We start from the raw sequence: 27,122 nt of genomic DNA on the forward strand, positions 1-27,122 counted from the left end.
ACCTATGAGTTTGTTACTGTGGCATGAAACAGTGGCTGTGCACTGCTTCATTTGGCCTCTAGTCTTATGACTGTGGGAAGGCAGGCTGGCAGACAGGAAGGCAGGAAAACCCAAAAATCTATTTAAATATTTGGCTTTCTGTAAGTGCTTTCTTGTTTAATTTGATGCTAAATGCACCAAGACCCTTCCTTAAAGTACTTTTCATTTAAAGTACTATTCATTGTGTGTGACATTTCTATCTAATCCAAAACAGCCAAGCTGTAAAAAAAGAGTGTGGCCCTCAGAAAGGCTATGGTGAAGAAAGATGTGAAATCCAAGGTGGCGGCCAAGAAATGGCTGTGATGGTAGGTTAATGGTACAAATTTTAATAACGACAATTCAGGTGAATTTTTGTGCCACTTGGTCTTGGCACAAAATTCACTTGAATTGTCATTTTTTAAATTTTTACCATTAACCTACCATCACAGCTATTTCTTGGCCGCCACCTTGGTTTTCACATCTTTTTTCACCATAGCCTTTCTGAGGGCTGCACCCTTTTTTTACAGCTTGGCTGTTTTGGATTAGATTTCACTTATTTTTGTATTTAGGCCGGCTTTGGGGCTTTTTAAACCTATCTTGCTTTCTTTGCCACAGGAAGAAGAAAAAGATTTTTAATACTTTAACTAATTCAGATTTTATCAGTAAATGTACAAATTATATATACATAATACAGAGTTATTACATGTCAATTATTTCCTACGGATAACTTGTTTGCAGCTTATCTCTTTACTGGGTAACTTGAAATGTAGCTGAGCTCTCTACAGGGTGATTTGCTTGTAGATGAACTCTCTACAGGATTCTCTCTACAAGGTGACTTCTTCTAGCTGAACGCTCTACAAGGTGATCTTTTCATAGCTGAACTCTCTACAGGGTGATGGATTTTTTTTGCAGCTGAACTCTCTACATGATTGTTTCTTTGTAGCTGAACTCTCTACAAGGTGACTTCTTCTAGCTGATCTCTCTACAGGGTGATTTGTTTGCAGCTGAACTCTCTACATGGTGGTTTCTTTGTAACTGAACTCTCTACAGGGTAATCTGTTCATAGCTGAACTCTGTACAGGGTGATTTGTTTGCAGCTGAGTTCTTTACATGGTAGTTTCTTTGTAGCTGAACTATCTCTACAAGGTAACTTCTTCTAGCTGATCTCTCTACAGGGTAATTTGTTTGTAGCTGAACTCTCTACAGTGTGATCTGCTCATAGTTGAACTCTCTACAGGGTGATTTGTTTGCAGCTGAACTCTCTACATGATGGTTTCTTTGTAGCTGAACTCTCTACAAGGTGACTTCCTCTAGCTGATCTCTCTACAGGGTGATTTGTGTGAACTCTCTACTGGGTGACTTGCCTGTAACTGAATTGTTTATCAGATTAACTGTTTGTAGCTGAATTCCCAACAGAATAACTTGCAATGTAATATAATTCTAAGTTATAAACGTAGCTGAATGCTTTATTAGACTAACTGTTCTATTAGAGCATCTTGATCTTGCATTTGCTACACGTAGTTGTGTTTCGAATCATAACTCAGTGGTTTGTACTCCGATTCTTCTGTACTACTGCAAGGACTTTCTATGATGCTTATTCCAGCTACATGCTGATTTTCAGCTCATTGTTCTAAGTGGTTTGCCTGGTAGACGTGAAAACTAATAGTTTTTTATTCATAAAAATCGATTGCGTAATTTTGACACAGGTTGGGTTTTATGTCATATCTCTATGGTCTTTATCTTGATTTCTTTCAAACCACAACAAGGCACTCCTATGATGGTTACTCCATCTACATATCAATTTTCAACTCATTCCTCCAAGGGGTTTACCCTGTAGGCGTGACAGACCTTCGACCTTATTTTACACAAATAATCGGTCATAACTCCGTGAATGTTCATCGGATTCCTGCCAAAGCTGGTATGGAGATCCGCCTTAATGAACCCTTTAAGTGTGCCAAATTTCAGCCCGACCTGAGCACGCATTTCTGTTGTATGGCGGATTTTGCGAAGTGTGCGAAATGAAGACGAAGAAGAAAAAAAATGAAAAAATTAAAGCGAAACTTCGTTCGTATGGACCTCGGAAATAGCTGGAGCGAGTTTCTTCAAATTTGGCAAGTAGACTCCCCTAACTGGCCGGCACTTCTGTAGCAAATTTGGTTCCAATTAGATTAGGGATCACAGAGCTGCATAGGTGTGAAAATTGCATTTTCTTTCTTCCTGTTAATATACTCACGGTGTGGCGCACCGGCTTCTTGGACCGCACAACACACTACCGTGTGTCTTGATTATGATTTTAATAGCAGTATTTTGGAGGCATCAATCATTTTAGGGCAGATTTCTATCAAACAGTAAATTAGGGTAGTATACATCTAATCAAAAACAGCCAAGCTGTAAAAAAAGGAGTGCGGCCCTTGAAAAGGCTATGGTAAAAAAGATGTGAAATCCAAGGTGGTGGCCAAGAAATGGCTGTGATGGTAGGTTAATGGTAAAAATTTTAATAACAACAGTTCAGGTGAATTTGGTGCCACTTGGTCTTGGCATAAAATTCACCCGAATTGTCGTTATTAAATTTTTTCACCATTAACCTACCATCACAGCCATTTCTTGGCCGCCACCTTGGATTTCACATCTTTTTTACCATAGCCTTTTCAAGGGCCGCACTCCTTTTTTTATAGCTTGGTTGTTTTTGATTAGATTTCACTTCTTTTTGTATTTGTATACTCCAAAGTTGGCCTATGGCCAGCTTTGGGGTTTTTTAACCTATTTTTTTTCTACCACAGGAAAAAGAAAAAGATGAAGCAGATTTTATAAATACTTTAACTTACAAAGAAACCACCATGTAGAGAGTTCAGCTACAAACCAATCACCCTGTAGAAAGACCAGCTAGAAACAAGTCACCCTGTAGACAGATCAGCTAGAAGAAGTTACCTTGTAGAGAGTTCAGCTGCAAGCAAATCACCCTGTAGAGAGTTCAACTACAAACAGATAACCCTGCAGAGAGTTCAGCTAGAGTCAAGTCACTCTGCGGAAAGAATCTTGTAAAGAGCTCATCTACGTACAAGCAAATCACCCTGTAGAGAGTTCAGCTACATTTCAAGCCACCCAGTAGAGAGAGGGATTAATTGATAGGTAAGTAAGTTATAATCGTAGCTGACTGCTCTATAAGGGTGACTGTTCTATTAGAGTATTTCGATCTCGCATTTGCAACACGTAGTTGGCTTTCGAATCATAACTCAGTGGTTTGTAATCCGATTCTTCTGTTCTACTGCAAGGACTTTCTATGATGATTATTCCAGCTACATACCGATTTTCAGCTCATTGCTCAAAACGGTTTGCCTGGTAGGCGTGAAAACTAATAGTTTTTTTATTCATAAAAATCGATTGCATAATTGTGACACAGGTTGGGTTTGTATCATATCTCCATGGTCTTTATCTCGATTCTTTTCAAACCACAAAAGGGCACTCCTACGATGGTTACTCCATCTACATAGCAATTTTCAACTCATTCCTTCAAGGGGTTTACCCTGTGGGCGTGACAGACCTTCGACCTTATTTTATGCGAATAATCGATCATAACTCCGTGAATGTTCATCGGATTCCTACCAAAGTTAGTACTGAGATCCGCTTTAATGAGCCCTTCAAGTGTGCCAAATTTCAGCCCGATTGGAGCATGCATTCGTGTTTTATGGCGGATTTTGCGAAGTGTGCGAAATGAAGAAGAAAAAAAAACGAAGAAATTAAAACAGACTTTTGTTCGCTCGTATCTCCGAAATGGCTGGAGCGATTTTCTTCAAATTTGGTATGTAGACTCCCATAACTGGCTGGCACATCTGTAGCAAATTTGGTTCCAATCGGATAAGGGATCACAGAGCTACATAGGTGTGAAAATTTCTTTTTTTTTTCTTCCTGTTAATATGTGACTGGATTTTGGAAAAACGATCCAAATCGCACATTAGAAGTTTCGAGATAAACGGTTTTAAAGAATTGAAGCCAGCATAACTCTCCAAGGATAGCAAGTACGCGTATGAAATTTACACAAAAGATGCATCAATCTGTTACCTTTCAAGCCACTTCCAGTACTTGTAGCTGCTTGTACAGTTTCCTGCCAAATAAGATAGAAAATCTGAGCAGTTGGACGAGCGAAGTAGCATCACGAGTGCTCACAAAGGGGTGGAGGCTGGGGGGATGCGGGGAGGGCAAAAGATAGGCCTCAAAATGGAGGCAGACCACGATTGGAGTCCAGACACGAGATTACAGGGCTGTGCTGGCTCCTTAGTGGCTGATATGTAGAAAAATCTACAGAGAACACATCTGGCCAACATTATAAGGCTGTCCACCAGTAAACCACTGATTCTTGCCAAGCCAGGTCCTTCACAAGGCCTGAAACCGCCATTTGGGCACTCCACACCACCCAGAAAAGACGTCTACTAAAACCAGCCTCGTGTAGTTTGAGTAGTGCTGAGGGTCAAAACTTGTAGTACGATAGTGTAGCTATCCACTGGTGGTGTTAGTTTGATTTGCCTGATGTGCGATTTGGTTCGGTTCTGTAAAATCTGGTCACATATACTCATGATGTGGCGCGCCGGCTTCTTGGGCCGCACGACATATCGTGTGTCTTGATACATGTAAGCAAAAAATTATAGTTATATGGTTTATGTGACACATATTTAACAGCATTATTATTTAACAGCATTATTTAGCATTATTATTTAGCATTATTAAGCATTATTATTTAACAGCAGTATTATTTAGCAGCATTATTTAACAGCATCATTATTTTAACAGCATTATTTCATAATTAATATTACACTCCTTACTTTCAAAAGTTGTCCATCACCTGGGAAATCACTGCACATGTATGTACGTGTGTTGTAAGGTCTTAAAATATTAAACATAAATAGTAAACGTGAAATAGATTCGTCATCACTAGGATCAATAATCAATTTATACCGCACTTCTTTTTGAACATCATGAGGTAAATGAGGCAGTCTAGCTAAGGTGCCAGTCTGCGGCTTCACAGTAGGCTCAGTCGGTTTATCAGCTAAACTTTCATTCAATATTTCAATGATGTTTCTCTTCTTTGGTTGTTCCTTTCCTAAAAATACTTCACAAATATATTCAAATCCATCTGCATGATTAAAATTTCTCTCCAGTGACTCCAAAATAAGTTGTGAAGAAATGTGAGTAGTACGCTTCCTCCGAATGTAGTTGATAAAATGAACAAAATCACGAAGCCCGAAAAAATGTTTGAAACTGTAAAGAAAATTATGCTATATCACCAAGTATTATTGTACTTAAAAGTAAGTAGATATATTTGAGGAAAGTATGAATTAGTTGTAAAGAATCAATATAGATTCTTTCAAAGACAAAAAATCAGTATTACATAAATTTTTAAAGTAAAAGGACAGATCATTTCTAGTTAAATTTTTTGAGGTTTTGTTACATTTATATTGTCATTATCACAACCATCTTACCGTTCCTGCTTCATAATGTAGCTATATGCAGAACAAAACTTTTTAATAATTTCTGGGTCTTCAATTTGATCAGTAGAACAAAGACATCCTTCTGCCAGAGTCTTCAGATCATTCTAATGATAAAGGCTTAATAACTATAGTTTGAGGACATTATATTGAATGTAAATAAATATTACAAGACCCCACATGTAATTTGAAAAGTATGAGTTTAGACAAGTTATTACTAGACAGATGTTAACAACATCATGGGGTGAGCCTGCAGGAGTAAGCCTTGCATAAAAATTGTATTTGTGCATGGTTGCATGAGGTAGCTATGCTGTGTTTTGTTATTTTGTAGGTGAAGCAGAAAGCAGAAATGAAATTTGCTAGTAGCTATGTACCCTAGTAGTAGTAATGAAATTTGCTAGTAGTGAAATTTGTAGTAGTGAAATTTGTAGCTATGTACCCTAGTAGTAGTAATGAAATTTGCTAGTAATGAAATTTGCTAGTAGCTATGTACCCCAGTAGCTAGTAGCTATGCTGTGTTTTGTTATTTTGTAGATGAAGCAGAAAGCAAGATTGAAATTTGCTAGTAGCTATGTACCCATGCACTGCTAGCTATTTTTGGTAGCTACATTTAACTACAATGAATCTATATATAATACGCGTGCATGAAATTCAATGCCACTTGGTTGATTTGCAGCATAGTCTCTCGTGGCCAGACCGCTTTTTCCGTGTATTGGGTGCTCCCCACACAATACACGGAAAGGAGTGGTCTGGTCACGTGAGACTATGTGCATGCAGCATTGGTGCTACTGGTGTCATGATCTATATGCATCAGCATTGATTATCTAATCTGATCTCCTTGTCTTCTGCAGTTTCATTGGCCAACTGCTCTCTTCTGCGAGTGTGCATAGTGTCTACACCCTTCTGCTTCACCTGGCGTTTCTGTTTCCCTTCTCGCCCTATCTCGTTCTATCCTTCTTCTAAGGGGGATGGTCTTCTCCGTCCATGTAGATATATATTAAACAAGTTCTAAGCTATGCTAAGCCATGTGGCACAAATACGGTCTTCTTTCGTACAGGAAATTTTCATGAACGTGATGTACGTACCATTCACATACTGGTGTGGGACAATCCGTTTTCGTACAGGAAATTTTCGTCAACGCAACGTATGTACCATTCACCAACTAGTGTGGGGCAATCCATTTTTGTACAAGAAATTTTCATGGATGGTAGCCTTATATGGAAGCATTTGTAGGTCATTCGTGTTTTCTTGTAATTGTTTGTGAACAAGACGTACGTACCATCGACTCGCTCATGTGGAGCTTGCTCATGCTTGCCCCAATAAATGGCAGCATTGCATGCGTGATATTGCATGCATGCATGACATTATGTGTGTTGTTGCATGTGTGATATTGTATGCATGATGTTGCATGTGTGTCATTGCATTTGTGTTGTCACATTTGTGATATGAAACACTTTAATAGAGCATTCACAATATACTTACTTAATAAAGCATAATAACCGTCCGCCTGCATGGTATTTTTTGCCTGACTAGGAGGGGAAACAAGCAATTTACAATTGTTGGCCTTACTCTAAAAGTAGATGAACAGAATGATGTTAGAAACTGATGCCTTAGCAGCAGAAACTGCATCTAAAACAACAACTGAAAGTCAATAAATAAAAGAGGCTGATGCAATTCAACGTTCAATAACCAGAATATAAGACACTGTTTTTTTGCTGTTATATGATGAATTGATGTTGTTCTGTAGATAAGTGATCTCTCCTGTGCCTGTCATGCTGTTGTCTCATAGCTCTATTTAATTCTGCTTGTTCTGGCACTTCTTTTGTCAATTATGTCTGTTGCATTTCCCTCTTCTAGCATGTACTTCTCAATTCTGCTTCTTCTGGTGTTTCATTCGCAAATCTATCAAGTTCTCTGTGACATGTACAGCTCTATCATCTGTGTAGTCCATATGGATGATGCACAAAAAATAAGGAATATGGCTTTAAATGGAGCATTCATGTCATAAACATACATACCAGCCTTATTACAGTATTCTTCCATTTTCTGTTTGTCTCTGTCACCTTTGTTGCATTCTTTCAGACATTTCACAGTTTCTTTGAACTCTGTACAGATAGTTCTCTTCTTCATCTTAGCCCTTCATTTCTATATTCATGATAGCTAAATGGTCACGCTTGAGGTAAAATCAACCCTGACTATATCAGTAAACAAATAAGTAAGACTGGTACTATAAATTATCAGTAAGCAAATCAGTAAGATTGGTAATATAAAATTAGTCGAGAAATTAGTATGTAAGTGCTCCGTATTTGTTTGTACTTATTTGCGCATGGTCGACTACACATTCTGTGTTGGCGACTTGTTTTTGTGGGGCTTGCTTAGGCTCATCCCAATCAGCCTATATTTTCTCACTAACAATATTAACTCCTGCCCCTGTGCCATGGTACCTGGAATGTTGTATACTGCAGTCAAAATTTTGTAATTCTTTGGAATGTGAGGTGATGCTGTGTGAACATGTATTATGTCAGCAGGTTAAGACTGGGATGAAGGACTTTCTTCGATAGTGCTCATTGGAGTCTTTGGCTTCTGACTAAGACTTTTCTGACTTGATGGTTCTGGTGGCTGCTTAATTTGTTTTGTGGAATCTCTTGTCTGACATGCTTTAATGATATGGCCTGTCTTGTGACATTTGACATTTATTACACATTGCTGATTTGAAATGGCAATCTGTAGGTGCATGACTTGTTCCCAAACATCTGTAGCATTGCTTCTTTGGTACCACAGAATAGGTACCTTCCCTTGGAAGTGTGGCATTGCTCCCATGTGGGGACTGAATGTCTCTGGAGTCCTTCTGTATTATCTCCATGGACTGTGCCAGGGTCATTGCCTTTTCGTGAGGTTCAAATCATCTTTAGCTATAAGTCTGCACTGAGTGGCTTCATCACGGATGTCACACATGAGGCAGTCACATGGAGCTTCGTCAAGGAAGTTCCCAAATTCACAATTGACTGCCAGCTCTGCCACATAATCTATGACATGTTCACCATGTTGCTGGTAAAAACGAAAACATTCTGCTAATTTCAATGGCTTTGGCTTGTAGTGTGCAGTAAGTTTCTCTATTACTTGGGCGTAAGTGAAATCTCCTGGTTCCTGTGGTGTGGTGAGGTTTAACAATAACTGAAAATTGTTCGTACCCACTAGTGACAGAAACAAGTGTAGCTTTGGTCCATCTTCAGCTATCCATTTGCCAAAAAGAAATGATTAAAACATTGTACATAAGCTGTCCAATCATCCACTATGGTGTCATACGGTTCTGGAGCACCGAGATAAGGCTTCGCTGTGTGGTTCCTCATTGCCATAATGTTATACTTCTATTGTAGTTACTTTATTGTTTCATCATATAGAATCAGTACAACATTTGTTCAAGCATATGGAGATTACTAAGTCCTGTCACTACCATTTTGAGCAAGTGACTTGTGAGAGGTAGACTACCAGTGTGTCTACCATGCCAAACTATGGCGAATTAAGTGTAAGTTGTTTAATTAGTTTTTGTGCATATGCATATGGGTTGTGTAGTAGAGATACATGGTATATATTACATGAACCATGGCTCACTTTGGTGTGTTGCACTTAGTCAACGGAAGTCTACTGTTGATAAACCCCTCAGCTTCACCTCAGGATTTATCAACAGTAAACTTGCTCTGACTTCAGAGCAGGGGTACATATAAGTGCAATACATCTCATAGCCATGGTTTAAGCAATTACTGTACCTCTGAAACAGAAGGTCTGAAAAGGCTAATGGCTCTGTTTGTCTTAGCTGCATCCAAAATGTGATTAGTGATTGCTACAAATGCAACTTCCTGTTGATCCAAATAATAATGAAGTGCCTGCAGAATATAGGCATGCAAAACTAAAGCTATATTCATATTTGAATTTTGTACCTTGAGTGATTCATGTCTTTCTTCTGGTAACCCAGCTTCATCCATAAAAACAACTACATACAAAAAGGTTATAATTTTATTGACTTTCTGTGTAGAGATCATCCAAGATTGTACATGCAAACTTGACCAAATTATCTTTGTTTAATTTCTAAATGATATTATCCAATTATTGTTTTCACTGACCATGCATTACTTTGCAAAGAATTCAGATGCATAGTACAAACTCTAGCACTTTAGACATGAAATCTACCATGGATATAATAATTTACAGGGGCGGTTTTAGGGGGGTTTCTGGGGTTTCCAGAAATCACCTCTGAAATAGTGCACGCCCCTATGATTCGTCTGGATGATAAAAATTATAAAGTTATACATTTTATGGCTCTTTCTATTGGCAAAACTTCATACTTTTACCTTTGAAATTACATTCACAGTGTTCAAAAGCACATAGTGACATTTTCTTTTTTTTTGTCTTCAACTTGCAGCTAGGCTGAAGTTGCAATTCCACAGAACAGATAACCAGAAACCTCCTCTGAAAATTTCTAGATGCGCCCCTAATTTAGAGGAATAAGCCATTTAGTTTCTATTTGTAATCACAATTACTAGTATTTGGCTTAAAACTGAACCGATTGTGTAATTATAAATGCTGCTACATATCTACAGTATGAATAATGTAATTCAAACTATTAGGGTTCCAGCAATACAAAGAGTAATGAAACAAGAAAAGTGAATGAGTATAACTAGTCTATGTGGGAAAATCCCTACTTTGGCATTAAACTGATGGTATCTAGTCTATGTGGGAATGTGGGAAAATCCCTACTTTGGCACTGAAGTGATGGTATCTAGTCTATGTGGAATATGGGGAATTCCTACTTTAGCATGTTCATTGCCAAAGTAGGGATTTCCCACATAGACTAGCTACCATCATGCACCCTACTTTAAATAATTATTTAATTGCACTAGTTTATTATAAGTTTTTTGTTATAGCTTAGCTATAGTATGTATGCGTTGAGCTGGATCCTCAAAAACATTTAATAACTCATGGATGCAATTCAGCACAATCTTGAAATTTGGCACACTTGTAGTACTGCTTAACCCACTAAAACCATTTCAAAATCTTTTCGTTCAAATGTTTGACAATATTTATGGCCAATCAAAATTTTCACCATACATTTCCTATGAGGAAGTCATAAAATACAGCCTCTATTACAGCCCTTTCCCGAACTTGTAATGAAACCAAACTGTACATGTCTGTTGCTGACACCTTTACTATCACCATTAATTATCTGGTTGGCTGAAATGTTTACTCTCTTGAGAAAAAAATCCACTTTTAATTTTTAGCTGTTTTTCAGGATCCAGCTTACCTTGTACATACTATAGGCAGCAGACCTTGGGTTTTGGTAACTTGTTTTCTTGATTTTAATGCTGTAATTGATGTGAGATGGGCTAAGACTATTCTATAAAGGGGATTTTCATCACCTATAATATTTATGCTGGCTTTTGGGGGGGGGGGGGGGGGCAGCATTTGGGCAGCACCTGTCATTTTAGGGGGAACCCTACTAAACAGTACAATTGAATCCTACTAAACAGACAACTGTTCTGTATGATGAAAGATATGATATACGATGAGCTGTCATGATCCTCGTCCCTCTACATACAGTTCAACTATATACATAAATAGCTGAGCTACTGGTTAAGTTGTAATCACTGTCATTCACTTATTCTATATATGTGACCGGATTTGACAAAATCAGGCTTCCACACACTTCCAGATTTGTGACTTCAAAAAAACCATAACTCAATGTAGCAATAAGCTATCACCTTCAAATTTTACCTATTATTGCATAATGCAAAGAGAGAATTGTGTGAAAATTGTAGGTCAATAGCATGCGGACTGGGCAAGTTCCAAGCGGTTGAAGTGGAAGAATTGGATGTGTGTGGAAGCCTGGTTTTGTCAAATCTGGTCACATATGTAGTTGCTACTCAACATTGTGGATAGATGCAAAAGACCATACACGAGCTGGAGATTTGTGATTGTATACACATTTTTGAATGTGAGTTTAGTGAGCATAAAATATGTGATCAGCTTAGTGAAAGCTTGACTAGTTTGCATTTTTCTCAAACATGTTTTTATGATTTCTTTAACTGTTCCTTGAGGAAAAAACCAATGGCCTGCTAAAGTTTTGCTGAATACTTTTGGAGCTATAGCAACAGAGAGCAGCAAAATAAGTTGGCAGGTACACGTTTAATTAATCATAAGTCATGAGTGCAATCATCTATGGAGTTGAGACCTGATTCATTGCAAGTTCACTGTGAACTCATTAAGGTATAGGTTTTGGCGTATATCTACCTATGCTTGTATGCAAGAAGGCTGTTTAAGTGGAGCAATCAAGTTTTATTCATTCAACACACATGTAACTTGCATTTGCTTAATGGTACAGAACTGAAACAGTAATAAACTGAAGAAAAGATTAAATTCAGTCATGCCAGACATAAATATACCACTTTTTAGCAGTGAATGGGGAGAACACCCTCAACACTAAAACTTCAGCTAAATCTACTTAGCCATTCTATGATACATGCTTTTAAATTTCATTATTAGTTACTTCATATTTTTCCTTAATCTCTGTTTCTTTTCATAGTATGCTGTGCAGGGTATCCATGATTTTTCAGTGGTTTCCAGATTTGGCAATAGTTATAAGGGCAGTGGTCTGGGGGTACAGCTTCCAGTTGTTGATTAATTTGAATTCAAAATTTACTACTAGACTCACAATTTTATAGATAGTATAAACTATTATATATTGTTTGGTCCCTCTTTTAGTCCTAAATGTCCATCACTTACGGTTATTATGGCTATGCTCTGCAGTCCAAATAGCTACACATTCAAATCAATAACCATTTGTATTTTGTTGTGAGTGTTCTATTAGAGTAGTTTTGACTGCTCTATTAGAATAGATTTAACTGTTTAATAAAAGGGAATAATATAAATGTACTGTTATGTACATTGATTCCTCAAAGGTAAGTTTGGAGTACATGAAACAGTTTGCATTATATAAAAGTACATGAAACAGTTTGCATTGAAAAACCTTTATATATATAAAGGTTTTTCAATGCAAACTGTTTCATGTACTCCAAACTTACCTTTGAGGAATCAATGTACATAACAGTATATTTATATTATTTCCATTTATTCTATAAATTTGTGCTACCAAACTAAGATAGTCTGGGGTTCCTAGCTACTGTAAACCTGCAGTACTAGGTTAACTTTCAGAAGAGGTTTCCTGAACCCCAGGAACCTCTCCTAAAAATGTAACTGCTGTGAAATGACTATAACAAAGAAGCCATACAAATATTTCTTACCACAACGTATAGGCATTGAGAGACTTTGTTGCCTTTTGATTGCATGCTGAAAAACTGTCTCAATTTCAACTGATGTTGTGCGGCGAGAACACTGATAATAATGTGGATCCATAGATTTAAAAATTTCTGTATTTCTAAACAGTTTTCTGTGTAAAAGAAAATACATGAGGAAGGGAGCAGTGAACTATAATGCTTACTGCTTGGATTCACAGCCCTTGAGGTTTGCAATTGTAATATTGAAAGAAAGTGTTTTTGATGATCCTGGTGCACCAACAATTATCACTGGTGTATTTGTTACTGTACATAAGATAGTAACAAATAGATTTTCCTTCAATGCTTCAGTTTTTGCTATTCCAGCAGGCAAAATAACTTTGCTGATATAAAAGTTAATCTATGGAAAAAAAAAGAAATGTATAGTTTACATGCACTTATCCTACAATCAAGTAGAAAATACTATTTGTAGTTTAGTTTTAGCATGTCAATTGTGTCAGCAGGTACCAGTAACTACATGCATCCAGTTAAAGAAATTAGTGCCTACTTAACACAACTATGAGGAAATTTACATTTGAGAAGGTAGCGTAAGCAATGTACCTTATTGTGTTCATATATTATAACTGTTTTAGTAAGCACCTGTACTTTATTTTCCCTATACTTGCTGTACAAATCAATCTTTCTGTTGCTGCTACTTTGTAGGGCTACAACTCCAGTATATGAGGCTGAACCTTTACCAAAGCATACACTTGGTTAAGTAGATTATAGATATTTAATTAAAAATGTGTCATTATGTCTGGTTTTCACAGACCAGGTTACCTCTTCTTCAAAAACAGTGGAAAATTCCATTCCAAAGAATCTATCTAACTCTTCTACAAATGTTTTACGGTCTGCAGAATCAAGTCGAACATAATACACTACCCCCAATGAAACTAGTAATGCTCTATGTTTCTTCTGAACAAGTGATGAGTTATCCTTAAATACTGGATGGTCAGAAAAGCAGCGACCATAGTAATCAGTGGTGCATCTAAAATGGCAAGCACAAAATTAATGTAAAAATATATATGATACACACGTGTGTGTATTCAAGATAATTGTTACCTTGTGTATGTATTCATAATCCACTTGTAGAATGTAAACACCCGCTGCATATATGAAGAATGTCTTTTTAACAAACAATCACAATTTTGCATACCTGAATATCTCTTTGACTGACACAACTGGAAGCTCGGTGATGCATTTCATGTTGACGGCCATTGTAAATAGTCAACAACCGAGCATATGCAAACTTTCGCACAAGCTCCTGGCATTCTATAACCAGTTCACTAAAATTAATGTTGCGAAACCTACAAAAACAGATATAGCATATGCAGTGCATACTTCACAATGTCAAGTTGTACATGCATTCATACAATACAATAAACATTTAATAGCAAAGTTATGAAGTTAGTCTATACCAAAGCAGTACACATGAAAGTGTGCAAAAATCTTGGCCTTCATAGACCCCTTAAGAAAAAAAAACAAAAACTAAAGTAAAATTAAAATTTTTCGCCACCCATACCTTGCAAATTGCTAAAGTGATTTAATCAATTTGCCGTGTGGCCTAACCTACTTAGCAAACAGCTATGATAAAAAAAACAGTGCACTTTGGAGAAGGGCCCATGCAGCTATGCACACATGAAAATCATGTTTTCGTTCTTATTGTCAATATACATGCGGTGTGGAGTGCTGGCTTTCTTGGCCACACAACACACTACTGTGTGTTTTGATTTATCTACATATGTAAGATGTTAATATCTTCTGAAGTGATTTTTTTTGCTAGTGCTGACTTTGGTTTTCGTGAGCATTAATTTATTACAAATGGACAGTTGTACATGCATTCACATAGGCAATTTAATGCTGTGATGTTACTTTCAATACAAAAAAAATATACATTTAGGTATTATACGCACATTTCAAGTTCATCATTCACCATAACCATCTTTGCTTTCACATAATTCAATTCCTGGTCTTTATTCAATGATCCATAGTCCCACATGAGAAATCTCATTGTTGGGTGCAGCTTGTGAACATAATATGAGCCCCTAACCCATAATTCTGATTTTTCATCTATTGCATTACAGTGAACAGCTAAGCTGTCACCCCTATGAGGATTACAAGCAGCAACCAAGAATATGTTTGGTGGAAGAGTCTACATGTAAATGAGCAACAAACATTAGCATAAAATTAAAACATGCCATAATACAACCTTTCCACTGAGAGATTTATCAACAATTATTTCTTTAAACAGACCAATACAAGAAGTAGTGTTCACTTCATCAAGAAATACCTGTGTTAATAAACAACAGTGATGTATATACACCCATTGTACGTACACCCACTTACAGTAATCATTGGCGGGTCTTTCATTTCAGTAGGCTCTGTGTTTCTACTTTCCTGTAACATTTCAGCCAATTTTATGATTGGCCTAAAAAACTTATGAACAGCTTCAGGAGTTAATGCTGTACAATCGTAATAAACTCATAATAAAAAGCACTTGCTATATAGCTCTCACCTGCATGAATATTTAGCTTGTAAAATGTGCTAATCAGGGTTGCATTTAGCAAATTACATATGAATTGAGCAGTTGCCTAAACAGGTAAAAAAATAATATTACATACAGTTTCAAAGATACTTAACCTCAGCTGAATTCTCTTCAACAGTTTCATCTATCATTTGCTTAACTGCAAATATTCTAGTAGGAAATGACCTTATTTCACCAGGTGCCTTTTCTGGTTCAAATGTAAGCAGTTTAAACAATTTGTCAGAATCTACCAACTGGAGAAGATAATAATTAATGTATACATAATATTTAATTCTGTCATGACTGTCAGGTGCTGATGGATGCATCATTTCTAGCAATGGCAAAAGATCATTTTCAGTAAACATGACATTATACTCTATGACTGATTGAGCTAGAACATCTTGTAGATTCCCCTCTAATTCTGAAAAAAAAAATCCAGTTGTGATGTAAGGTATTACATAGATACCTACCTAAGGATTTGTCACGCAATTTTTCTAATATTCTTCCCTTTACTATTTTCCATTGTTTTCTCAAGGCATGATTCCATAATTTGGATAACATATTAAGTAATGCTGTTTTCCCTACACCGGTTTCTCCTTCAATAATGACTGGTATGCCACATTTTTGACGTTCATGAATATTTAGCATCTGAGCATTAACAACAGTTAAGGGTGTATATATGTGTAATACATGTGTAAATATGAAGTGTAGAATACCTTTACAGTGTAATCCAAGGTAAGTACGTACTCTGCTTCATCAATCTCTGGTAATTTACCATTAACTAAAGGAGTGCCAAGTGCAGTAGACAAATAGGAGTCAAGATATTCTCTAGTTTCAAGTTCTCTGTAACAGAATAATAAATTATGTCTCAACACAATGCTGAATTATATTCAATACAACCACCACGAACAAAGCTTTTTGGTAATTTGTAGCTCCATGGTGAAAGAAAACAAATTATTATTATTGAAGCATGGCATGCAACTAATTACTCTAATATGGATACCACTGAATAATTTATTTTGTCAGCATCCTTAGGGCTTATCAACAACTGGCACTACTAGGTAGATGTCTTATATAAAGAACAACTACCATATAGCTGGTTATTTTCAACCTAGAAAGTTTAGTAGGAACTGTCGCAATCCCTGTTGCGAATAGGATCACGTGAGGACTAGTGAAGTCATAGTGTAACCAGTTGGACTAGTTTTTATGTTATTCTAATTATTGTACCAAGAACACGTTTTATTGTGGTTAATGTTGTAATAAGTTGAATTTGTGAACCAGTGCTCATCCTGTCCATGGCAACATTTGGTGCTGAAACCCGCGAATCAAGTGACTCTACGTCATGTGATTGTTGAGCTGATTGTTGAATACATCGCAGCCATCGATGTCCTTGGCTAGAACCACCACCTTCACCAATTTGATATTTTGAACCTCAAGCATTGAAGCTGTGGTACCATGGCACCCTTATTTGATAACGGTACCACAAAAGGCTAGTGGAATCGGTAATTTGAATTTGTTTTTTGTGTGAATTTTCATAGGTTATGAGATGCCGGCGATTACAACGTTAAAAAGTTCTCGCACCCGAGAAAAGAAGACATTGGTTATAGAAAAATCTGAAGCAGATACACTGTTACAAGCAGAATGGAGTGACAACCCGCAAGAAATGTTGAAACTCAGTTTGTCGACCAGTAAAGTGTTACTAAGTTTAGAAACGAAGCTCGCAAGGTTAGAAACTGCAAACGATAAACTAGTAGAAGCCCTAGAACAAGCGGAAGACCATGAAGCAGCTGAACAGTCTCAGACCACACTGGATGAAGAGAGTGAACTGATTGATGACATTATTGATAAGATCTCCCAATTGAAAGTAATAAAAGAGGAAATACAGAAGAAGCGCAGGGATCTAGAGAACTCACAGAGCCTAGACTTAGTACAAAGTGTTACACTAGTGCAAGAACAAGTAGATCAATTGTAGTCTACTCACTCAACACCTACCCTGTCTGATATATGGTCACGCCCTTCTACGGAAATACCTATCAAACCACCTAAACTTGAGATACCCACCTTTAATGGGGACATGTTAAGATGGAAGGAATTTTGGGACGCATTTGAGGTCACAATTCGCAATGGAAAGTACTCTCCAATTGATAAGATGAATTATCTTAAGTCCAAACTAAGTGGTGAAGCCTTGGATTCCATCTTGGGGTACCAGCTGTCAAATACCAACTATAAGGTCGTGATTGATGTCCTGAAGAAACGGTTTGGGAACACACAGCTTAGTATAGGTAAGACACGCAGTGCTAGGATTCTTCAGTCGATAAACAACCTGAAAGAATGATGTAATAATCACCGAGGCAGACTTAGTTATTTACAGAATGGTTCGAAGAAAGGATGTTGCATTCGGTGCTGCTGCTAAGAATGAATTAACCATTAGTCTTTCTCTGATCAAACAGTTTGATCCTTTGCATCCAATTCCTGCAAAGTTTCAAATAGGATGGGAAGAACTGATGGGAGTTCCAGTCAACCTGGCACATTATACAGGACTGTTGGCACTAGCTATTATAAGCGATGGAGGATACGATGACCTGGATCCCCAGATGGATGCACTGTTGGTTAAATACCTCTCAGCGGGTTGAAAGTGAGCTGACATTTTGGGAGAACGACAAGAATGATTGTCGAAAGCTTAGCCGTTTTGGTCCACCACAAAGCAATGAACACTAGTAACTGTTTTAATCATGAAATCACCATGAATAATCTATGAATTTTATGAATTACACATGAATTTACCCTGAAAAGCATTCATGGTATATTCATAGTGTTGGGAAATTCCCATGAATTTATCACAATATTCTATGAAATTCCTATGAATTTACAAAGATTGGTGACATCAGTGATCCTGCGTTCCCTATGAAAAGCACATGAATTCCTTTGTTACCTATGAAAATAATTTTTCCATTTTATATGGTCATGGAAACCATATGAAAACAATTTTATCACTTCTTGATGCTCTATGAAATGCACATGAATTTTAGTGGATATAATATACATCACATTGATGATTTGCCATGCCATACAACCTATGAAATAACCATGGATATAACTTTTCTGGTATACAGCCTATGAAAACTCCATGAATTGTTAATAACTTTAATTAATGTGCACCACACGATAATGCTTAGTAACCAGTCAGTCATAGCAACAGTGAAAGTTGAGGTGAAAGTACTAGTAGTTTTAGCTGAGTAATTAAAGTAGTTTACAATGTGTAGTTTATAGTAAGGAATCTATTTAACTCTTGGGGCTGGTTTTGCTTTGTCTGGCTGTTCGTCTGAAGGCTCACCTGAAATGCTAATTATCGTGCGATGTTTTGTTACACCAACTAACGTGTGGAACAAGCCACGTTTGTTTATCAATTAGTGTTCTACTAGCAAACATGGAAGAGAAATGCTAATGTAGTTTGTGAAGATGGGGGCCTCGCGAAAGGTTATTGTGAAGCTTAAATTGAAGTGAAGGAGGCATTCAGTTCATATCGAAACTTTCACCCGCCTTGTGTTCTACTAGCAAACAAGGAACAGAAATGCTAATACAGTTTATAAAGATGGGAACCTCGCGAAAGGTGAAGTTTGAAGTGAAGAAGACCATCCTAGGAATTCATACCACAACATCACCTGCCTTCTATAGTGGTAAGTAGTACATGAAGTTATTGTAGATGTTTGCCCTGTTATGGTACTAAATAGCTACATTATTTTCAGCTACTTAACTGTTAGGGCCCAACTGTTGGCTAGTAAATAAGTTAGCACTCTGAATAATTATAAGGAAATTTTGTTTAAGATGCAAACTTCAAGGGTTGCCACTATACCAGACCAAATGAGGTACATAGAAAGTGTTACATTGCATTATTACATGTTGCTAGTGCAGCAACATTGGTGAGACCAAGGGAAAGAATATTAATCAGTCTTAGGAAAAGTAAACATGTTCACGTATTGGTGTTGCCATACTTCCAACATCTGAATCAAAGACTAACACATGCTGTCTTGTGAGTCGAGTGTTTGGTGAATCAATACAAATAGGTCTTTCTGTGTTTGATGGCTCCAATTAGCAATAAGTAGCCATAGGGTATGACAAGATACAAATTACAATCTATTTGTCACTGCAACATTTATTTATTTATTTTATTAATGCTTTACAGCACAAGTGCTGAAGGTCTGTAGGACACCTGGTCCTACAGCCTGCTCAAACATATGTTCAAAAAGACTTTAGCTACTTTTACATACTTTTCAAAATTAACCTATAGTTTATGAAATCACTTAGTCACCTGACATAACATAGTCACCTAGACATGTTCACTTAGTCGCCTGTGTGCCCTCAAGAAATTTTGTTTGTGATAATCTTTAAATTAGCAGAACTGCATGGCTAATGTTTGCTGTCAGGAATTGTCGAGTAGCATTTTGGGAGCAGAGTTGGACTTATTTCACCTTTAATACTTATTGCTAATACTGTAGTACTTTTTCCTCTGTTTAATTTGAATAAATGGTAGACTAAGCGCATCTTAGCTGTATCCATTACTCTGGTTACAGGTACCTGCCCCTCAAATATTATTGTGGGTGCTATAGGAACTACAAGAACTACAAGTGTTTAGCTGTTTTTTATTTTTTTATTTTGCTCTTTAGCCCCATGTATTAGCAAATGAAACAGATGGTTTTATTTTCATCTTACTATTAGTACATCTGTGTTTAATTTTTTTAAGTGTTGAATTTACATATCATTTCATTTACGTATAACTGTTGTAATTCATGATAAGTTGTAATTACACTGAACTTCAATTTGTAGGTGCTTTGGAGTGGCTGGCTTTGTGATTCTTAATAACAAAGCATTTTCTATCCGGCATAGACATTATTTCATGATGTCAGATTCAGAACACTTTTATGGTATCTCATAGGATGTTCATGTAAATTTCATTGAGAAGTTCACAAGATAATCATGTAAACTTCATTGCTAAATTCATGTAAATTTCATTAATATATTCATGTACATTTCAGTAATAAATTCATAAGACATTCATGTAAATTTCATAGAGTACTTCATGGAGTATTCATGCCATATTCATCCATTGTATGGTGGTAGTTTCATGGTCAATTCATATGGGAGTCATGGGATAATAATTCATATTAAAGTCATGGTGTTTTCATGTGATTGTTCATGTGTAATTCATAGGGTGCATAAAATTCATAGCCTATGAAACAGAAAGTATTCATAGGGTCAGAAATATGAATAACCCGTGAATTTGAGTTCATAGGAAAACCATGGGTTTATGAGTTAGTAGTGGAAAGCCGTGTTCCAAAGAATACTTTGATGAAAAATACCAGTTGGGCTCAGCAAGTTTGGCAACAGTGGGCCACAGAATGTCTACAAAGAACCACGGAAAACGAAGGTAGCTGCAATTTAGTGTTGAATGTGGATTTAGTGCTGGATGTGGACATTAGAAAGATGAGTAATGCGGCTATCAATCACTGGTTGCAACGATTCGTGCTAGAAACAAGGAAGAGTAACGGGGAACATTACTCTCCTGATAGCTTGCACGCGGACTACAAAGAGCAACCAGAGCTGCTGGTAACACTGATATAAACTTTTTTGATGGCAAGGAATTCACACCTTTTCTTGGTATATTCAATCAGGTTACGTTTTGCACTTAGAAGTGGTGATGACCATTGAAGACTGAGCCATTATCCATCGCAGGTTCAACTGGTAGAACCCCCCAATAGTACAGCTTATCTTCACTACAAACAAGATATCTCAAAAACAAACCAGGGGGGACTGAAACATTGCAAGCTAACTCCAAAGGAAGTGGTACACCATGCAAACAAGACCAATCCAGAGTGGTGTTTGGTTTGTCTATACAAGCTATACAATTCGCTGAGCCCAAACAACCGTCCACAAAATGCGTTTTATCTTACACCCATTGATAACCCAGAAGAAGCAGATTGCTGGTACAAAACTGTCCCTATTGGCTATAATAAGCTAGCTGGAGTGGTACCAAGATTAATGAAGGATGCTAATATTCAGGGATAGTATACTAATCATTCACTGAGAGCAACAGCAACTACTAGGAAGTACAATGCCCAATTAGATGAGGCTACTATTATGAGTAGGACAGGACATCATTCAGTAGATGGTGTCAGAGTGTACAAGCGGACAACCACTGTATTGCAAGAAATGTCATCTGCTATTCTAAACGGTGTAACATCAGGGGATGCCAAGGAAGAGACTACTACATCAAGAAAGGCTAAACAAGAGAATGCAACAGTTGTCAAGGAAGAAACTACTATGCCAAGGGAGACAATGCAAGCAGGTATCCTCAAATGGACTTTGGCAATGCTACAAACTTCACAATTAATTTTAACTTTAACACAAAGTAGGTATATACCTGAAACAATGTTAATTACTTTGTTTTGCAAATAAATACAATCTGAACTAGCTATGTTTGTGAAACTGGTTGGGAAGCTGTACTATGGTATTCTTAATATGCAATTATATGTTGCAAAACATGACTAGGTGAATTACTAGTAAGACACCTGTACACAGGTGTCTTACCACAATAAAACACCTGCATACTTTCCAAATATCAAAGCATTCTTAACATGTTATTGCCTAATAACTGAAGCCCACTATCGTAATCTCTCTCATCTTCCTGCAGCAACCAATCAGCTTAGCAAGCTACAACAGTGTTATGACACCACTGAGTGTCACTTACGTAGCCTGGAAGCACTAGGTGAGAACATTGAGCACAGGCACTTCGTAGCCTTTATCACAGAGAAGTTACCACAAAGAGTGTTATACCAGCTGTATATGATGAAGGGTGAGGAGGCATGGACGGTAGCCAAGTTGCATGAACTATTGGGCAAACACATCACTGCAATGGAGATGGCAGGTAGAGAAATGCACCCTCCCTTCCAATCCCCTGTTTCATAAACCAGCATATCAACACAGAGAGTTACATAATCCCAAGGCTACCACTGGAAAACTATTAGTAGGAAGTAGTAACTACCCGAGCAATAGCCGCGGATCTCAGAATGTTCTGAAGTGTGTTTTTGCAGCCAGAACCATTGGTCAGATTTTTGTCGCAAGTACTCTACCCAACAGGCCAGAATGGAAAAATTGAAGGGAACGTGTTTTAAGTGTTTGCAAAGAGGCCATGTGGCTAAAGAGTGCCGAAGTTGTTTTCATTGTGGCAAGACCAACCGCCACAGAAGTTATACTCAAAGTTATTCACGGTTAATGAGGGTAAACTACCCGAACCTGGACTACAGACTATTAGTGCACAGGATGACTCAGCGAAAACTAAAACTGAAGGAGCCACCGTAGCTTGGTGCAACCAAGTATTGATGCAAACAGCCACAGCCGCGATAGTGAATAGCCCGAGTAATCAACCAACCTACGTTAGAATGATCATAGACTCAGGTAGTCAAAGAACATACATAACAGAGAAGTTAGCAGAGAATCTGAAGCTGACACTAAAACCACCAGAGAGACTGACAGTAGCGACATTTGGATCTGACAAGCCCAAACAGATCAAGTATAGACCTACTTCATTGCAGCTCACACTTAAAGATGGAAGTTTGATGTCTATTGAGGCCAGTGTTGTGCCACACATATCACAGGGAAAATCAGTCGTGTTCCATTGAACCCAGAAGATCTTATCTTTCTTAAGAATGAAGGTTGGGAGCCCAAACTGGCGGATACTCTTCCTAGTGAATCTGAACATGGTTCAATTGAGATGTTGATTGGGAACGATTACTATGGAGTTGGGAAATGGCTTGTTTTTAAAATTTGGGTAGATTTTGGGAGGCCGATACCCTTCAGTTGATGACGCTACTGAGATACCAAGTTTGTTTGTGAGCACTGTGGGGACAGCAGCCCCTCCATGTTTGAAAGTTTCAAATCATACGCTTAGCAATGCTGATTCATCTATTGTTGACAAACCTAATTTGAGCAGTTTTTGGAATCTGGAGTCGATTGGAATTGTGAGACTCACCGGTTAACCTCTGATGATGATCAGGCTTTAGAAATGTTTAATACTACAGTGAAGTTTGACAATGGTAGATACCTTGTGTCGTGGGCTTGGAAGGAGTCCCCTCAGTTATTACTGGATAACTAGCAGCTGGCAGTTAGTCGTTTGAAATCCACTCTTAACAAATTAAAGAAGAACCCACATCTACTAGAAATGTATTCTACAGTTATCCAAGAGCAAGCAGAACGAGGCATAATTGAGAAGGTGACAAGTGAGGCTGAACAAGGTGAGGTTAGAACACTACATACCACACCATGCAGTAATAACCCCCACAAAGAGTACCACTAAAGTAAGGGTGGTATATGATGCTTCAGCAAAGACCAGACAGAGCAATAAGAGTTTAAATGAATGCCTGTACCAAGGGCCAGTGATGTTACCTGACCTTAGTGCATTGTTGATCAGATTTCGTTTGAATGCCATTGTAGTGGTAGCTGATACTGAGAAGGCTTTCTTGAATATAGAGCTCCAACAACTGGATAGAGATGTGACCTGTTTTTTATGGGTGAAGGACCCTAAGAATACAGCTATTGAGAGGAATTTAGAAGTGTTTCGTTTTTGTAGAATCCCCTTTGGTGTGGTGTCTAGTCCCTTTCTTCTGGGAGCTACTATTGCCCATCATCTGAAACAATCCAATAATCCTATGCCAATTAGCCTACTACGAGACACCTTACTGGTGTTCGGAGTGTGTCTGAAGCTAAGAAACTATACACTGAAGCAAAAAATTTGTTTGCTAAGGCTTCTATGAATTTGAAAGAATGGGGTTCCAATTCAAAAAAAAATTTTTCTGAGTTTGTTGCGGAAAGGGACAGAGCCTCAGAAGTAGTGTGTAAGGTTTTGGGCATTGTTTGGAATTGTGAGGATGATACAATAGCTGTGCCATTCTGTTCCAATGTTAAGCAGAAGAAAGCATTCACTAAATGTGAAGTGTTACAAGTGACTGCATCAATTTTTGACCTATTAGGGTACTTTTCTCCCACAGTGTTAATGGCTAAGTTATTTATTCAAGAATTACAGACGGAGAAACGGGAGTGGGATACTAATTTCAATGAAGAGAAAGTACGGAAGGATTTTAGAGGGTTTGGAATGTATTCCACAGCAGGTGATCACAAGGAATATAATACTTTCAGATGACCCTATTGAATATACATTACTTTGTTTCAGTGATGCTTCTTCGAAAGCATATGCTACAGTGATATATCTACATCAAATTTCAAAATCCTCAACAAGAGTTGATCTGATCTTCTCAAAAACACGACTGGCATCAGAGTACTTCACTATCCCAAGGCTGGAATTACTAGGGATCCTTATTGGAGTGAGGGGTCTCAAGTTTGTGGAGGCAGAACTCGACCTACCTGTATCATCTAAGGTGTTGTGGACCGTTTCACAGTGTGCACTGCAATGGATGCAGTCGACCAAGCCACTTCCAGTCTTTGTAACCAATCGCTTGAAGGAGATAAAATCCCTCTCGGAAACAGATATCAAGTTTGTGCCAACAGAAGATAACCCTGCTGATATAGCTACCAGGGGTATGGCTCCCCAAGAATTATCCTCCTCAACATGGTGGAATGGGCCTCAATGGTTAATGCGGCCAAAGGACAAGTGGCCTAAGTGGAAGCTACCTGAGAAGAAACAGACTGAGACAGAAGGAACTCACAAAGTGTTTTATGAAGCAAAACTAGTTGCAGGGGAGGGTTCTCATCCGAAGAATGATTGTCGTCCAAAGAACAAAGAGCAGATAGTTGGTATCGGTAACATTATCAAAGAAGATAGCATTTCTTCTACCTTGCACAAGTTGTTAAGAGTGACAGCATGGCTACTCCGTTTTAGAGACAGGTTGATGAAGCGAGCCTCTGAGGAGGGACCCCTGAAGGTCTCAGAATTGAGAAGGGAAAAGTTGATGTGGGACCTCTTTATACAAGACAAGTGTTACTCCGAAGTGGTACAAGATATAAAACAAGGGAAGCGAAATGACTTGGTAGACAAGTTGAACCTAATCATTGATAATGATGGTATTGTACAGTGCAGGGGAAGATGTGAGAATGTTGACATGGCTGAAGGTGTAAAGTGTCCAAAACTTCTACACAAAGATGAACATTTTACGAGATTAGTGATAGAGGATTACCACAGCAAATGCCTCCACTCAGGAGTGTCCCAGACACTAGCACACACTTGGGATCCCAAGTAGTCGTTCACAGGTCAAGAAGATACTTAACCAGTGTAGAGTTTGTCACCGTTCTGAAGGCAATCCTTCAAGATGCCTAGAATGCCTCCTTGGCCTAAGGAGAGAGTTAATGAAGCCTTACCCTTTGAGTTCACTGGTTTGGATTACTTTGGACCATTATATGTTAAGGTACATTCTCATGATCAGGAAACAAGACCAGTGACGAAGAAGATATGGGTTTGTATGTCTTGTGGTTAGAGCTGTGCATCTGGAAATAGTAGAAGACATGTCAGCGGACCAGTTTCTTTTAGGCCTACATAGATTTATTGCCAGATGCGGTGCTCCTTGTCAGATTATCTCAGATAATGCTAAGCAATTCAAGTTAGCCAGGAAGGTACTTAACAAGACTCACCAAGAAGCCATGCTTAATGATCAGGTACAAGATTATGCAACAAGTCGAGGAATTCGGTGGACCTTGATTGTAGAGCTTGCCCATTGGATGGGTAGCTTTTACGAACGTTTGGTTGGAGTTATCAAAAGAGTACTTCATAAAACCCTTGGAACAAATTGTCTCACCCTGACTCAGTTGTCTACTATCTTGACCAAAGCAGAAGCAGTGGTAAATTCTAGACCTTTAGTATATGTTGAGAATGATATTAACTCTGGCCATGTTCTGGTACCTAATGATTTCCTATCAATGAACTCAAACAATGTAGTGTGCGATGAATATCCTGAGAAGAAAGATTTAGAATACCAACCTACCATCACCATATCTAACCTGACAAGTTATCGAATGTGTGGAAATGAGGACAACAGAAGTTGAAGCAATTTTGGCAACTATGGATAAATGATTACCTATTGAATCTAAGAGAAAGAGCCCAGATGTACTTGAAAGGTCCTAAGAAATAAGCTCATAACATCCCGAAAGTTGGTGATGTGGTTAATCAAGGAGAACTTGCCACGTGGATGATGAAAGGTTGGTGTTATCCATGAATTGATTCAAGGAAAGGACAAATTAGTACGGTTGACAAAGGTAATGGTATCACCAAGGAGCTATTTGCACAGAGCTTAAAGCTTACTTTATCCAATTGAATGTCCTGGAGAAAGGAATATGCAGCACGATAATGACACCACAGAGCAAGATCTCCCCAATGGTGAAACTCATGTTGACACTCCGTCTAATGATAATGTAAGAGAGAACAATCTGTCTGATAACAATGAGGATGACACAGTTGATGAAGAACTTGGTAGTTCAACTACAGATACGACAAGCGACAATGTGATGAGGCGTCCAATACGACAAGCAACTTTGATGGCAAAAGAGAAAATGAAGGAATGGCTTAATCCATCAGAGAACTTCATTTGTGTGGGGAGTGTTGCAATCCCTGTTGCGAATAGGATCACGTGAGGAATAGTGAAGTCATAGTGTAACCAGTTGGACTAGTTTCTATGTTATTCTAATTATTGTACCAAGAACACGTTTTATTGTGATTAACATTGTAATAAGTTGAATTTGTGAACCAGTGCTTGTCCTGTCCATGGTGACAGGAAC

General features: G+C 37.9%; 1 protein-coding gene across 1 annotated transcript in view; it reads right to left on the bottom strand.

Moving 5' to 3' along the window:
- Positions 1 to 27,122, bottom strand: part of LOC136264649 (uncharacterized) — a 222,858-nt gene that overhangs the window by 83,639 nt on the left and 112,097 nt on the right. Inside the window, exons 35-50 of the mRNA XM_066059426.1 lie at positions 16,064 to 16,190; positions 15,818 to 15,995; positions 15,464 to 15,768; positions 15,339 to 15,414; positions 15,170 to 15,285; positions 15,033 to 15,113; positions 14,737 to 14,975; positions 13,980 to 14,130; positions 13,886 to 13,929; positions 13,604 to 13,811; positions 12,991 to 13,184; positions 12,794 to 12,939; positions 9,437 to 9,489; positions 9,266 to 9,382; positions 5,493 to 5,605; positions 4,836 to 5,271 (exon numbers count right to left, since the gene is read on the bottom strand). Coding sequence (XP_065915498.1) covers positions 4,836 to 5,271; positions 5,493 to 5,605; positions 9,266 to 9,382; positions 9,437 to 9,489; positions 12,794 to 12,939; positions 12,991 to 13,184; positions 13,604 to 13,811; positions 13,886 to 13,929; positions 13,980 to 14,130; positions 14,737 to 14,975; positions 15,033 to 15,113; positions 15,170 to 15,285; positions 15,339 to 15,414; positions 15,464 to 15,768; positions 15,818 to 15,995; positions 16,064 to 16,190 — 2,584 coding nt within the window. The remainder of the gene's footprint in view (positions 1 to 4,835; positions 5,272 to 5,492; positions 5,606 to 9,265; positions 9,383 to 9,436; positions 9,490 to 12,793; positions 12,940 to 12,990; positions 13,185 to 13,603; positions 13,812 to 13,885; positions 13,930 to 13,979; positions 14,131 to 14,736; positions 14,976 to 15,032; positions 15,114 to 15,169; positions 15,286 to 15,338; positions 15,415 to 15,463; positions 15,769 to 15,817; positions 15,996 to 16,063; positions 16,191 to 27,122) is intronic.

The sequence above is a fragment of the Dysidea avara genome, chromosome 8 (genome assembly GCF_963678975.1).
Source record: "Dysidea avara chromosome 8, odDysAvar1.4, whole genome shotgun sequence".
Lineage (NCBI taxonomy): Eukaryota > Metazoa > Porifera > Demospongiae > Dictyoceratida > Dysideidae > Dysidea > Dysidea avara.